The 16,836-nt window shown below is 33.4% G+C and overlaps 1 protein-coding gene and 1 pseudogene across 2 annotated transcripts in view; both read left to right on the plus strand.

Annotated features, from left to right (window-relative positions):
- The window catches only part of LOC112685248 (octopamine receptor), a 44,354-nt gene extending 29,553 nt beyond the window's left edge, over positions 1–14,801 (plus strand). For both annotated transcript variants that reach the window (XM_025557080.1, XM_025557081.1), the window contains exons 3-4: positions 1,149–2,000; positions 13,928–14,801. In XM_025557080.1, coding sequence (XP_025412865.1) covers positions 1,149–2,000; positions 13,928–14,525 — 1,450 coding nt within the window. In that variant the 3' untranslated portion in view covers positions 14,526–14,801. The remainder of the gene's footprint in view (positions 1–1,148; positions 2,001–13,927) is intronic.
- LOC112685249 lies at positions 7,919–8,557 on the plus strand (annotated as a pseudogene).
- Positions 14,802–16,836: the final 2,035 nt, after the last annotated feature.

Below are 16,836 nucleotides of genomic sequence, written 5' to 3' on the forward strand. Positions count from 1 at the left end.
CCAGTGATTTATCTATTTTTGATCTTTTTACAAACAAAAAAATGCCTTAACACTCTTTACATTAATAGTATATGCATTTGATAATATTCAATAGATGTTTATAATTTTCTCTTTGATACTGTATATAATATGCGTATTTTACACAGTAAAATATTTTATTACCGTCGCAGTTAGTGATATTTCATATATTCTGAGTGATAATTCATAATTAAAAAACGATTCACTTGAGCCGTTGTTACATTTTCCCTGGAAGAACAATAATTTTTTGTTTTGTGTTTATCATTGTGTTTAGTTTTGATTTGAGTTTTGATTACGAGTTGTACCATGTGATATAATTTGTACTTTTTCACGAGAACTATTTGTTTTATTTATATTTTCATTACTATCTACTATATGCAGCGAAAAACATTGCATTGTGCCGAGATTTCACGTTTTATTTTTAGCCATTTTTACTTGATACATTTCTCGTGTGCAGTGTTCAATTATTTTTAATTGCGTGGTGCACTAGAGACGTACATAATAGTTCATCCGCAGACACTTATATGGGATTATTACGAGGTTTTCAACTGTATGATGTAATGATGTACGTCAATCATATAACAATGATATGGTCTGCGTTCCCGTTATTAATATTATTATAATGATGTAAAGTTGTCATTTTTCGAGGGTCAAGACGTTATGTGTCGCAAAAAATACCCGAATGCTTACTTTGGTACAGTGTATAATAATAATAAATATAATAATAAACTATAGACGGAATTATTTCGGGAGGCGATATTTTTTTTGCATCTGGTTTTAAAATTTAAAATATACACATACGCGGAGAGTAAAATATTAATATGTATCGTAGTTATTCGTTACTACCCGAGTTATATAATATTTTTCCAATAACAGTTGTCAGTCTCCATTTGGTATACATAATATACATTTTAATATTTTACGAAGGCGTGGTGTAACGTCGCGTTGTACGTGGGCTACGTTTGCACGGGTTATTATAAGAATAAAACCAATATCGTTATTTTTTTCCTTCGCAGTGAGACGGGGCAAATTCTCGTTGAAAAATACACTACTATTATGTACTATTGTTTATCATTGCGTTATAATTATTTCCTTGTACTAATTATTTATGTTGGCTGTTGTGTCCACAGATTTGTTATGAACTTGTTGGTTACGAATTTGGCGAGCAGTTGGATTCTCGTGCCTCTGACGTTATGGGATAGCGATCTGCTCAGCGGCTGGGTGTCACCAATGCCTGCGGCCGTTTGGTATGGGCTTACTGGCGCCGTGTACGCGCAATCCGTGTTGTCGGTCATGACGGTGGCCGTAGACCAATACTACGCAGTCATTGATCCGCTGCGGTACCACGTGACAGTGAACGCGGCCAGTTTTGCAGCGACCGTGGCCATCACCTGGTGCCTGTCCATGCTAGCCGGCGCCCTATCCGCGGTTCGCGAATTGCCTGTCGCACCCGACGTGTTTCGACACGCGTTCCCCGTGACATACACCGCGCTCCTGTACGCCGTGCCATTCGTTACCGTGTGCGTAGTGTACGTGAAGATTTGCACCGCGGCGCACCGGAACAGCGAACGGGCCCGTCGCAACGGATCCGTGCCCGATCAACTCCAGCAGCAGCAACAGCCACTCCAACAGCAGCAGCCACCGCAGTCGCAGCAGCAGCAGCAGCAGCACCAGCAGTCGTTCCAGCAACAGCAACAACCGCTCCAACAGCAACAACTGCACCAGCAGCAGCAACAACAACTGTTGTACAACAATAACAACAACAGCACGAGCAACAATAACATAAATAACATTATCAATAACGAATACAATACTATAGTTCCTACCATACACGAAGAGGAAGACGAAACCTTGGAGGCCGTCTCCCTACAAGCGGCTGTCACATACGAACCGGAGACGCCGTTCAAACCACTTCCGTTCCAACACTCGTCCGCTCGAGCTAGTCTCAAGAGCACCTCTAGTTCCATTGTAAACCACCTGAGGTATGCACTATATATTTTATACGTCGTTCATCTCACTCTTGCATATATTACATTTAAATACGCTGTTATTTTCGAGCTGTGATTGCGTAATGAAATCATAATCAAGTTTAGGTCGCCATCATTTTCGTTAGCAAAAAGTGATTATTTTTAATACACAGGATGATGTTATTGAAGTTTTCAGTGGCCATATCTGTGCAAAGTTTTTGTGAAATATAAGGGGAGCATAGGTATTTGGTAGCTAATCGACATGTGAAAATTTACTCAGTAATATTATTTTCGTTATAGCGTTTTTTTGAAGAATACTAACCTAACCTCCCCTCTCTTTAATATATTCCGCACATGACCGTTTCTGCTATCGTTCATAATTATCTGATCCCTACTTTGAACTCATTTAGCCTATACTTACATTATTTTTCTGTCAATGTATGATCTGTATGACCTAATCGTTCGTTTGGTATGCTCGTACCCACCCTAGCGTGTATCATATCTTTTAAATAAAAATATTTCGTAAATAATATAATCTCGCTTCAAATACCTCTTTTGTTATATGGTTTAATTGTTTTAATATTTTCATAGGTTTAAAAATAAAAAATAAACGTAAATACAAATATACAAGAAATATTTCATGGAAATATTATCATGGCTTATTATTATAGTCAGTGATATAATTAATGGCGTTTTGATACTTAAACTTAGTCTTTGTAGCTCCAATGTTTGGGCAGTGGCGTACTTGTAAGGGGGGAAGGGGCATTTGCCCCCCCTCCCCCGATAAGTTTTTTGATGCTATAATGCAAATTAATTGTTCAGCTTAAATAATGTAAATTATAAATATTTTTAATTTTCACCGATTACAATCGTGTTTGATATCAAAAGTTTTTGATATCACTTATCAATGTAATATAAAATATCAATAATCGACCGAATTAGGATTAGGAGTGATGGTCACATATAGCCACTATTTTATAATGTGGTTATCATTGATATCAAGTGATCAACACGAGTTTTAAGTATTTAGTAATAATTTATAATAAAGTTTCAGATTATATTATAACTATAAAAAATTGTGCAATTAATTTATGCCCCCCCCCCAAAAAAAAAATGTTTCTCAGGTACGCCATTGTGTTTGAGAGCCTATGTAATTGATTACGTTTATAGCATGTAACTAACTTTCAAAGCCTTATTTCTAAAAGTTCTACGTATGTTACTGTTTTGTGTGTATACAAAACACGAGAACCAAATATACATTCGAACGTAAGTTGTCTATTATAATACACTTAGAACATTTCGTAACGGTTATGACTAGTGTTTGTAGAGAGTTTACAATTTTAACGATAGCATCAACGGGCACGTTATTTGTGCCCGAAAATATGAGACAACAATATACCATTATACTATATTCGTCTCCATGTATTACTATCGTATAACATGTAACAATTTTCCTTTAAAATTTTAATCGGACAGATTTGTCAATGCATTTACGTCTCCGTTGCGTTGTTGAGCAAAATAACGCGATGAATATACAATTCAAGTAGTTCACGTTGATAATAAACACTCTATATTTCTAAATAGGAAAAATATTTATATTATTTAAATTGTTTCGGTTTCTTTCATGGTAAAAAAACAACATTTATAATACTCAAATCAAAATGTAATAAACTATCAATATGCTATACGATTTAAAAACTCAACGGATAGTAATGGAATAACATTTGTTTGTTTTTATAAAAACTTATCAATTTAATGAAGAAAAAAAATTCAAGATTTCAGTAATAGATTTTAATTAATTTACGATAATTAATTATATAAATTTGAAAGTTATATAGTATATCAATATATAATGTTTGTACATTTGTATATTATAAATCAACGGAGAGGTATTATGGTGCTTGTAATTATTTAATTCTTTAATTGATTGCAAAAAGCGTATGTACATTATTTAGGGGTGATTATATATTTAGAATATTAAAATTGAAGAAAAATACAATTACAATCATAATAATTAGTAAGTAAATAAATATACATAATATTTCGTATGGGGCTACCTAATTATACCTATGGAAATGTATAAATTATACTGATACAAGATTGTTGTTAGATTAAATACTGTTTACATGTTAACACGTGACACACCAAACATTTATTTTAATCAATGGTTTATTCGATTGATATCGAGTATTAAAAAATAAATTTCAATAAGCTACTAATTACCTATTATATTAACAACATTACTCATTATTATTATCACTATCGTTTTATGCAAAACATCAAGAAATCGTCATTGCGTAACCATTGCAATATCTCCTGAAATAATAGAAGTAATCAAATTCTGATTTTTTCCTATGACTTAGATGGATAACTACAAATATTCATATTATATTAATTACATTTATAAATGATAGTATAGGTTTAAAAACCAACTTTTTATTTTATTATTTTCAAAACATTTGAAGATAGCCATTTTACAGAGTTTATTATTTTGAAAATGTTGACGTTTAAACTTTTTATCCTTATTAATGTCATGATTTTGAATATTTTTTGTTTTAGTTTTTAGAAAAAAAAAGTATGTTATTTAATATCATTTTATGGGTTTGAAATTATCAGAAAATGAAATAAAGTGATATTAAAACATTATTATATTTAATACAATATTTTTCTTTTAGTTCAAAAGATTATTCAGATTTTCTACAAAAGTATAGAATTTATCTCTATAAATTATAAGAAAGAGTTTGATTATTTTTATTAATTCTGGAGATTTGCTGTGCATACTTTCGTAAAATACGTTGTAAATATCATATGTAACACAAGTTTTATTTCGATGCCACATGTTAGTAGTTAATTAAGCTCGGTCGTTGTTGTAGTACTGCAAGAAGTTTGTGTGTGTGTGTATGTGTACATAATTGAACTTGATAGTTTTGTGTTGTATAGACACTTTGATCAAACTCGACTGCTTTACAATAATTATTAATAATATATGTATATCATAACCATAATAATCTGTAACATTACTAAACACAATAAAATGTTACTATATTGTATTTAAACTCAACCACGATGGATGTATGTGTAAGTATAATATAATATTTTTTAATTTTAATTTGCTCATTTAAATTGGTGGTGGCTGAAGTGGTCCGTCTGATTACTCACATATAATATCTGATACGTGGTAACGTGGAAACGCGTCTAATGTATGCCTTTGCATGATAACCAGGACTCGGAACTTTATGCATTTGCATCTTTCTCAGGAAGCTGCATATTTCAAATCTGATTCGATACAAATTTGTTTCATGAACCATACAGTTGAAATACAAAAGTTGATGTTGCATATTTTTGCATATTTTACCAAATTTATATGATTATGCATATTTAAAGATTTTGAATATATAAATGCATTTTATGGTAAAAATTTATAAGAAATCAACAACAAACAATTTTTTGATAATTGAATATTGTAAATTAAATAATTTAAAAATAAATAGCCGCTGCATACGGTTTTCTAGTCTATATTTGCCATGCTATCTCTACCATGCTCGCCCGCATGGTTTATAGTGTTTTTACTAAGAAATAAGAATTGGCCGTTACTCTTAAGGTGGGAACAGACTATTGTCACGTCACATGAGCCCATGTGACGTTACATGTTATTACGTAACCGAAAAAAATTGAGGGATATAGATTTATACAGTATTTTAATGTATCAGCGCCACACTAATGTCACCTCATGCGCGTCACGTCATATTTCCTAGCTCACGCGTGATACCGCGTTTTGATTTTCAAACATCACACACATTTTCGACTCAAGTGTCATCACGATTTTGGTCTATTTAGAAAAATATATATTTTTAATAATGTCGTGTAAATAATCAAATTTTTCTATCGTCATTCAGAAATACATATGAAATCGTTTTGGATCGTTTCAAAGTTCTTGAACTAGACGATAGAGTTTTTCCAATGTTGATCTTTTTTTATAAATATCATGTACCCAGCACGATCGGATGGATTTTTTATTTTGTTCGTCCAAAACTGCAAAAACAGCTGGAGTTTCTAATTCCTCTTTCCACTCTGAACTACTTGAAGTTACTATTTCCATTTTAATTTTACTTAAGAAAAAAAAACTTGTGTAACAGACCTTAAGTTCAAACCTTACACCAAAACACAGTGACTAAGTACTAAATTGTGACATGATAAAGTATGACATGATATAATGTGACTATAGTTTATTTCTAAGCATGATATTACGGATTTAATGTGCCAACATGACAGCATGCAGGGGTGGATCGACAATTATTTTCGGCCCAGGAAATATGAAACAAACCGACCCATGAACCACAAATTAAACTATTTTACCCCTCCCCCCTCATAAAAAAATGCTTTATTTTGCATCAATTTCAAAATTTGTTTAGTTTCACCCCTAAATTAGTAAAATCTACAGTAACTTTACTATAATTATAGCTATAATAGTTTTGGATAAGTCACATGATTAATCAGTTCCAACTTGAACTTGAAGTTTGATCTAAATGCATCTTTCAATATATATTTATTTTTATTTATTTTATAAAATAAAACTTTTTTTTCGGTAATTATATAATAATATAGAGCGGCCCAAACAAGGACCGGCCCATCGGTAAGATTCCCAATTTCCCGATAGGTCAATCCGCCCCTGACAGCACGTGAGTTCACGTGACGTGACAATAGTCTGTTCCCACCTTTACCGTAATGACCGCCCAGGTTTTATTTATATTGAAGTCGCTCGTTAGATAAAATCGTTGTATATTCGTGGTGTGTGTTAGTATGTGTTTGATCGTGTGTCGAAAACATATTCGATAACGGTGGTCTGTTACTTTAATAAATTAGTGTGTTCGTAGTTCGTATTGTTTGCTTACCGTGCTCGATTACCGCTTATGTGCCACGTAATATTCTGATTTTAATATTTGTTAGACAAAAATTAAAATGCCTAAAAAAAAAAATTAAGTAGTCGTTTAAATACTTTCGTGTCTGAGTTCGGTAAAAATATTTTTAGTATTGACACTAGGGTATTATTTTGCAAATATTGCGAAACGAAAGTCGATTCGGAAAGAAGATCCAGTGTAATACAGCACTTGAAAACAGAAAAACATTTGCGTTCTGTTAAACGTAAAGAAAATCAACAAGAGACCAAGTGCCAACAACTATTAACCAATGATTTACCGTTTAAAAAATCGAAGTTCAACCTGGATTTATGCAAAGCTATGGTCTCGGCTAATATACCACTAAATAAACTATCAAATATAGAGTTTCGGACATTTTTGGAAGTTTATTCAAGAAAAGATGTCCCCACAGAATCAGTACTTCGAAAATTCTATTTAGACGACTGCTATAGCGAAATGATGGAAAAAATTAGGCAACGTGTTTTCGACCGAAAAATTTGGGTGTCACTTGATGAAACAACAGACGCAGAAGGTCGGTATATAGCTAATGTAATAATAGGGTCTTTAGAAGAGGATACTGCTGGTCCAATTTTTTTACTGAATACTGAAGCACTAGAAAAGACCAATCACTCTACAGTTTCTAAACTTTTTGACAAATCTTTAAGCATTTTATGGCCTGATGGGATAAGACACGACAACGTTTTATTATTTTTGTCCGACGCTGCGCCGTATATGGTAAAGTGTGGAAAATCTCTGAATGCACTCTACTCTAAAATGGTACATGTGACTTGTGCTGCTCATGGCCTCCATAGAGTTTCGAAGGAAGTACGAAATCAATTTGGTACTGTTGATAAAATTGTAGCTAATGTAAAAAAAATATTTAAAAAAGCACTATCACGCATACAAATTTTAAAAAATTACCCACCGGATATCCCTTTACCTCCAGAACCAATTATAACCTGATGGGGTACTTGGATCAATGCTGTACTTTATTATTGTAAATATTACGAAAAAATTTGTGATGTTGTAAATATGTTGGACTCCAATGATGCTTTAAGTATTAAAGTTACAAAAAAAAATTTGGTAAAAGAACATGTTCAAAATAATTTGGTGTAATTACTTCAAATTCTGAATCAATTTTGAAACTGCAGACAAAAAACATGCCTTTAGCTGAATCGTTGAGTATCGTGGACAATGTTCAAACACAATTAAAATCCGTTCAAGGTGAACCAGGGAAAAAAGTCTATGAAAAAATGGAAAATGTTTTGTCTAAAAATATCGGATTAAAAACATTAAAACAAATCTCGTCAATACTTAGTGGATCTATCTCCACCATGGATAGTCTTCCCGAAGATTTGTCAACAAATGAACTTATTTTCTACAAGTACGCACCAATTACGTCAGTGGATGTCGAAAGATCATTTTCTGTTTACAAAAACCTTCTGAGCCACAACAGACGATCATTTAAACTTGAAAACATAAAAAAGCATTTTATCATTCAGTGTAATTCAAGTAAATATAACAATGAATATCTAACATGATTTAATAATCGCTGTATTTGATGAATTTTATTTTTTTTAAATTTAGGACTCTGGGAATAGATCCAGTATAGAACAGCTTCATTATCAAAAGAAAAATACAAATAAAATAAAAAAAAAATTTTGTTTTTATAATTATTAATTATGCTTTTAAATACATCTTTTATAAAATAATAAATGCATATTATACCGCATATTTTGGTTTTTTTTAGTGCATACGTATGCACTTATTTCATGGTTTTTTAGCGCATAAAGTTCCGAGCCCTGGTGATAACATAACCGTAATCAAAACGTTTTTCTAGGGAACCTTTAAGGGCTTAATACAAAATGTTGAATAACTAAATATGCTTAATCCTCCAAACACTGAATTCATCGCAATTTTGTTTACATAAACAATATGAAAACAAGTGACGTACAAATCAACGAAATCAATAAGAAAAATGTTACGTCATTAGGTAACGTAACTAATAAATGCGATAAGATTTTATTAATTTTGCACGCTCTATGTTTTTCTAATAAAATTCGACCGTTTGTCCAGTATAATTAGTAATTTTGAATTATCTTAAAGGTGCGTTTACATTGCGGCCGCGAACGCGAACGAACGCGAATTCGGCTTACTAACGATTAAGTGTAAACAGTACGCCGAACGCGAACGAACGGTCATTTGTACCATTCGTTCGCCTTCGGAGCGGTTCGATGGGTTAGCGGTAAGATCAAAAGAAATGACATTCAGTGTGAACGTGATTCGGCTCATCACAACCGATTCGCTTGTGTTCACATTTATATTAAACAGTATTTTGAAACTCAAATTCCGAGCGAAGGCAAGCGAATGCTGACGAATGCTGAAGAAAGAACACGAACGAATAGTCTGCACGGTGGGGCCGAATCTTTACCGAATTCGCGTTCGTGTTCATTCGCATTCGTTAGCGTTCATTCGCGTTCGCGGCCGTAATGTAAATGCACCTTTATATTTATACACGAAACTGTGATACAACGCGACGTACAGTTGAAAGTCAAATAGATTTTTGTTAGGGTCACATCGTACTTGCGCGAAACGTAAAGTCACCTGTTAGATTATCTTTTAGGTATTCAAAAACATTTGCGCGATTCTGTACCGAATAAACATCATTAATAGTGCTAGGGATTTCATTTCCTTAAAAACCTTAAAATATGCATACAGTTATGTCTCAAAAAATCACTTAATATGCTACTAGAATATGCATTAAAAAAAAAAAAATTGCCTAGTTTTTAATAAAATCTTTATATTTTAATTTTTTGATAGCATTTACAACATTATAATTTGTAATCTAAGAAAAAAAAAACTTGTATAAATAAGATAAGTTAACAAATAATACTTATAGGTAGTTCGGGGAGATTTGTATAGTTCTTACTTCGAGCTTATTCTAAAACAAAAATTTAATATTTCATTAAAATAACAACTTTTAAATTGAATATATTTTTATATATTTTGAATAAATATAATACTTACAATCACTTTGAGCATTACATTGAACTATAAGATATTTTCTTAAGTTAAAAAATTTGAATGACCTCCTGTTATCAGCCAAAATATTTTTATAATTAGAAAAGGAACTCTTCATATCTACGGAACATATTAGTGCAAACTTATAAAATGGTAAATCACCACTGCTAATATCTGCAGACAATCCGTCCATAGATTCGTTTTGTCTACTTAATATGTTTGATATTTTTTTTTAATTGATCAAATCTAACATTTTTCTCCATAACATTTTTAATTTTGTCATAAATCGCTTTTGCTTTTGTAGAACCTCCAATTTTTTCAGAATGTATACAGAATTTTGTAGTTTTAATTATTTTAATGGATTCAGTGAGTGCAATGCCTTGGGTTCAAGACGAGCGATAGTTGTAAAAATAAATCCGTAATTTGACATAATAAAAGCTAAATTTACTTCCAAATTATTTGATATTAAAATTTGCTTACATTTTTTGATAGATTCTGCATCGTTCTAATCAAGCATTTTAATTATTTTGAAATGTTTGCAATAGTATAAAATGACATCTATCCATGTACTCCATCTTGTTAAAATAGGCTGCGGAGGTAAAGGAATATCAGGTGGAATAGATTTTAATGTTTGAATTCGTGACGGTGCTTTAAGAAAAGATTTTTTCACATTGGATACGAGCTGATCAACAGTTTTATATTGGTTTCTTACTTCTTCAGTAACACGGTGAAGCCCGTGTGCTAAACAAGTTACATGTATTGTTTGAGAGTATAAATTTTGAATCGCTTTGCCCGCCTTAATCATGTAAGGCGCAGCATCAGTCACAAAAGCACGTCATCGTATTTCACACCTTGCGGCCAGAGCAAATTCAATGATTGATCAAAAAGCTTGAAAATGGTCAAATGGTTTGCTTTTTGTAATTCTTCTGAATTTAATAAAAAAATACTACTTGGTTCATCAGCTGTTAAAGTTCCCATTATTACGTTGGCGATAAATCGCCCTTCTGCGTCAGTAGTTTCATCAATTGAGATCCAAATTTTTTTCCGTCAACACACTTTTTAATTTTTTCTATTGTTTCCATAAATATTTCGTCAACATAGCCTTTACGGAGAGTAGCTTCTTTTGGTATCTCTTTTTTAGTGTTAAGTTCTAAAAATTCTCAAAAATCTTTATTTTCTAATTTATAAAAAGGTATATTTGCCGACAATATTGCTTTGCATGAGTCTTTATTAAAATCGTTTTTTTTTTTTTTTTGAAAGAATTAAATACGAGTTGTTGAGTTTTGTTTGACTTCAATTCTTGTCGATTAATACCCTGGATGTGTTTTGCTGTTTTTACATGTTGAATTACCGTAAATCGTTTCTCAGCATTAATCTTAATGTCACATATTTTACAATACAGTACAGATTTATCAGCCGAAAATATTGTTTGGCCAAATTCTTTCACAAAATCGTTAAGTCGATCATAAAGTTTTGGTTTTGGTTTAGGCATTTTAATTCTTTTATTATGGATTCACACGATACTATACGAAAATAAAAAATGTACAGCACTGAGCACGAAAAAACGATACGAATAACGCACAACGATACAACCGCAAAACACAAACTGTCAACTAACAACTATGAACTAATTGAAAACAAAAATATTCGAGACAGAAATACAGCCATATAGTTCATAATTCATAGAATGTTATTTTTATATAATTATCGCCTTATCATTCGATCGGTGTACCGAGAAGTAACAATGCCAGTGATCGGCGAGGAAAATGAAAACATTAATTTTATATAAATAGAACCATAAGGCTCGGCTCCAAAAATTCTATTTAAAAAAATGTTCTTTCAATTATAAAATATTTAAAAAAATTACATCATCATATCAAAAATGGTCAAATATGCAAAATATGCAATTATAAATTTTAAATATAACCTCGTATTGCTACAAAACAGATTGCTATTCTACGTAGCTATGTTTTGAATGATTATTGAAAAATATGCAAACTCCTAGAAGTCCTTAGCCTTAATCATTACGGTTGTGCGGATAATAATAATAATACGACGATGGCAGTAGCAGAAAACGGCGTTCTCACAGAGAACGGGTTGCAGACGATTTATGACAATAACTGACACCGCGCGGAAAATTAATCTCACTGTAGTGCCTAGTGTTATTTACGTACATAAATAATAATAAATCCCTCAAAATATATATGCACATAAAAACATAGATAAACATATTCAATAATAACTATTGTAACATAAAAAAAAGTATAATTTTCGTAATTGTCATTATTCGTTTCATAAAATGTGGGTGTCTTAAAATATTCGTATTATTAACTACTTTCTAAAGTTGTAGATTTTAATTTCTTACTTATTAATCTAAATTTCTAATATCCAATCATTTATTTATACATACATCTATTATTGTTGAGAAACTGAAATCTCAACTCATTTACATCATTGACCTATCCTTAAAAAATAAAATGATAGTTCTAAAATGTTTCATGGTTCTTACGAAAAAACGAACTGGATATATCAAAATTGGGCGAGGACGCCCAGGGACAGGGAAATCAGAGATAGAGTAAGTCGCGAGGAAAACCAGTCAAACGCGTAAAATGATCGCCGCCGAATTATGGACCTCGACTTCGTTTGTTTGATTTTATAGAAATATTATCTCGTATACGGCCCATCGGATAGTGCAATGCGTTTCTCCTTGGTTTATTTTCTATGAAAAAATTCTATGATTTCCTATTTTATTTACCATATTATACCTAGCTCCGAGAACTGTGTTCTCTGCACACATTGTGTGAAGTATATATAATAGCCGTTTAATTAAATCGTAAAACGTGTACGTGTGTTGCCTTTTGGTTAACATTTTGTTCGGATAATACGTAATTAGCATCAGGATAGTACGCGTACATGTTTACACCTTAAAATACGGTCGAAAAAATAAAGTTTAATGAAAAGTAGGCCCGTCGAGAGTTTTTATGGACCTCGGGGCTGATAAATTCTGGGCAAGGCCGAATTAAGCACCTTTTAGGCCCTGGGGCTGAAATTTTAAATGGGCCCTTTTGACAAAACATGCTTTACAAAGCTGCTTAATAGGCTCGCAGAACGATACATTTATTTAACTATTTTACAAATTGTCGGTTGCATTATAAAATTATAAAATGAATAGGTATATACAATTTATGTCTATAAAACTACTAGTTTTGGTATGATATAAAATGTGTATCGACTTAAATTTGTTTGTGCACTTTTCACTTGGGTACTTGAGAGGGCCCCGGGGCTACTACCCCGGCTAGACCCCCCTTAATCCGACCTTGATTCTGGGTCTCTTTTACTTATACTTATTTTAAGATTTACAGATATATATCATATACAGCATAATATCAGTATTTAAGTTTAATAATAGGTGAATAAAAAAAACATAGCGTTTGATTAAATTATTTTATAAACTGAAGAAAAGAGGAAATCATATTATGAAATACATAATAATCCTCCATGTAGCTAACATATTGCTCACACAACTTTGTTATTAATTAGACAATTACACACACATAAAATCAATTAGAATTGTTTCACTCTAGTATAGTCCCGGGACTTTTGTCCTCCCTATCCCATTCTCTATTCGGTTTTGATGAAAAGTATATCGATCACGCGTTAATAGATGTATGCAAAGACAGGTTATCATAGGCAATTTTGGAATTGATGATTTCAGAATAGTAAATCTATTTAATAATAGATTGGGCCTTGTATTAAATGTTACATGATTTGTTGTGAAACATCACAATTATTCGCCTATTATCATTCCAATCATTACTAAAATATTTGTTTTTAAAAAATCTTGAAAAATTAAAGAAAATTAAAATTATCCGTACCTATTATGGTTTAATTTCTTAGTCATCGTATAACTACGCCGTCATCGTAGCTTACTGCATTCGTGTGAACAGATGTGTAAGAAACTGTCACGCGATGATACTAATGGAAGACGTATTTGCGTGTTTACAGGTACAGGATATCGAACGCGAGTATGTTCCGTTACCGGGAGGAGACGCGGGCGGCCAAGATATCCGTGCTAGTGATCATTACAGCGGCCGCGTGTTGGACGCCGTACGCGGTGCTCAAACTGTCTCAGTGGCCGCTGCTGTCGAGTGACCGTGGTGTCTCGTCCTCGGGCTCGCTGGTCGCGCTGCTCTCGTTGTCCGCACACGCCGTCATCACCCCTGTACTGTTCGCGCACCGCAACCGGCGCGTGCACCGTGAACTCTGCCGCATATTCTGCCGGCGCAAGCGGTGCAGCAGCTTCTACGACAACGTGCGGAACGCTACGGTCGCCTCGTCCGTGACCGCGCCCGTCAAGTCCGGGCCCGGAACGACCGCAGCGGCTGGACCACAACACGTGTTTGGCCGGTGGTTTAGCCGGCCGGGTGGCATCCGATTCGGCAAGACGTCCGTGGCCGCTTACCCAGTTTCCACGGCAGTCGCTTCGCAGCTGCCCAACGTGGCCGCCGCGCACCTGCCCACCGACACCGACATGACGCGCAGCTCGTTTTCCAGCAACGGCAGCGCCACCACGCAGGCTTCGTCGGTAATCACGGTGGATTGACCGCGACGGGTCGCCGCTGTCCTCCCACCGCCGCCACAGTCCGACGACCGGCGGAAAACGTCCGCACCAAAATCCTTCTAGTCACGTGGGATAGCCACCCGCAGCAATAGTGTACTCGGCCACGTCTGAAAATGATATGTTTAAAAACAAATTAAACATAAGTCGGTGCGTTGTTCGGACCAGTGTTGTGTACGCGTTTGCCAATGCATGCGTCGTATACTTATACGTATGTAATACATATATTATTATCTAAGTATATATATAATTATATATATACTAATACTATACTATAGTATAGTTATACTATACTAATACTATAGGTTAATAAATACTAATTTAAGTATATATATATATATATATATATATATATATTTATAAATATATGTATGGTACATGTGAACGGCTCTCAAAACTTGTTTTCCTATTATTGTGTACTTAAAACGAAATTTGTGTTTAGGGTATTTATATATATATGTATATATTATTTTTAATATAATTAAGTGTAACTACTGTGTTACATACTGGACGTAAGTTCAGCTAATCATTTGTGGATCGCTTTTATTTATTTTTCACCAAACTTTTTACTCCTCCCCCTCTCCAAAGAAATATGTCTTCACACTCTTTTCTTACGAAATGTATTTATTGTTTTATTATTTTTTTTATAAACTACTATACATTTATTTTTATTTTTAACTTTTAAGAATACTTATTCGAATTGTTGATAATATTTTTACAATAAATGTACTTGTATTTGTATTGACCCACAAACATGTTGTCGACCCATTCGATTGTTATTTTTCAGTTACGTGTACCCCGTGTTGTAATCCAATGATTTATTAGTTAAAACTTACGTTTAGTCCATGTAATTACAATCGCTAATAATATATTTAATTTCCTATTTTCTGATTACGTGCATATTGTTTTTGTGTTCACGTATGTATTATCCCTCGTACTACAATGGTTTGCGCCTATTTCGTTCGGTTACAGCCGCTGGAAATTGGTCAAACGCAGTCGGGCGCTGTGCGATGTCTACTCCTACATTGCAGGCATCGAATTAATTGCGATAGTAAAACAGCAGTTCACAGCAGCACCTGTGTCAACGAAACCTAAAATCCAAGAAAGGATAAGTTGTATTTTTTGTTAAGCACCACTTCGTACCATAGTTGTAACTTCAGATCAGGATTTTTTCACAAGCCACTTACGAATTGGTATATTTAGATTGATGATCTAAACAACATGTATAATTCCGGTTAACGAGTGGAACAACTAATATTAATTTTTTTCGTTTAAGTAAGTAGTTACTCTATCAGGGTATAATAAGGTTCAGCGTCCCTGCACAGCATCGTGCTTCACGTATTTTATTTTATGTTAATCAGCGGAGTATATACGATTTGTGGACTAAACAACGGTGCTATAATATTATCCGTATAATATTATTTACGATATAGTATAGTTGTTGTCGAGACCGGCCTTAGGTTTTTCGTTGTCCTAGGCAATTTTAATTTATACTGCCCTATTTAAAAGTTAATTTTTTGGAGAGGATATAAACATCATTTTTTAATGATAATCCTGTGTTCTTATAATTACGAAATCAAACAGTACACTCTAGTGGGTGTAGTATATGTAGTATTATTACGCCGTTGGATGCCGGACAAAAATAACACGACATGTAAGACGACCCAGAAGATACAATGTAATATAATAGCTATATTCGGTAGTGAATTCAGGGCATCAGATTAAATAAATAAATGGTGAATATTATTATTCAAATAAAAATTATGCATATAATTGTAGTAGTCTGTACGTTCCGGTTACACTGGTAATGTTACTATATCATTGATGATTAGTATATCGCTTATTTGTATTATTAAGACTCGTTTCATTATCATTACCAGAACGATATCGTATTCTGTGCGTGAGCGCTATTATATTTTTGGAAATTCAATGTAGAGAATAAAGGAAAAACACTATTAATTTATATACTGTAAATATTAGTTTATTTCACTAGACTACTTAACTTAAGATTATGAAAAACGCTATCGAGGTTCTGTCATACTTTAGGCTGTACGTCGACTGACCTACTCACGTTGACCATGGAAGTCGTTCGCCAGCTCGAGTCCGAATTTGCTGACCAACGCGATTCCTACAGTCACGTAGGCCGTCGCGTCAGCCGACGAATTTACCTATATAGGGTACAACATACTTCCCGAGTGAAATGAAAGCAGTTCCTGCGACCATCTTATGCTAAATTTATTCCCCAAACCTTATCTACTAATTTTACAAAATGTCTTAATATTACGGGTGTGCTAGT

This window comes from Sipha flava, unplaced genomic scaffold (genome assembly GCF_003268045.1).
Source record: "Sipha flava isolate LNK unplaced genomic scaffold, YSA_version1 271_pilon_pilon, whole genome shotgun sequence".
NCBI classification, from domain to species: domain Eukaryota; kingdom Metazoa; phylum Arthropoda; class Insecta; order Hemiptera; family Aphididae; genus Sipha; species Sipha flava.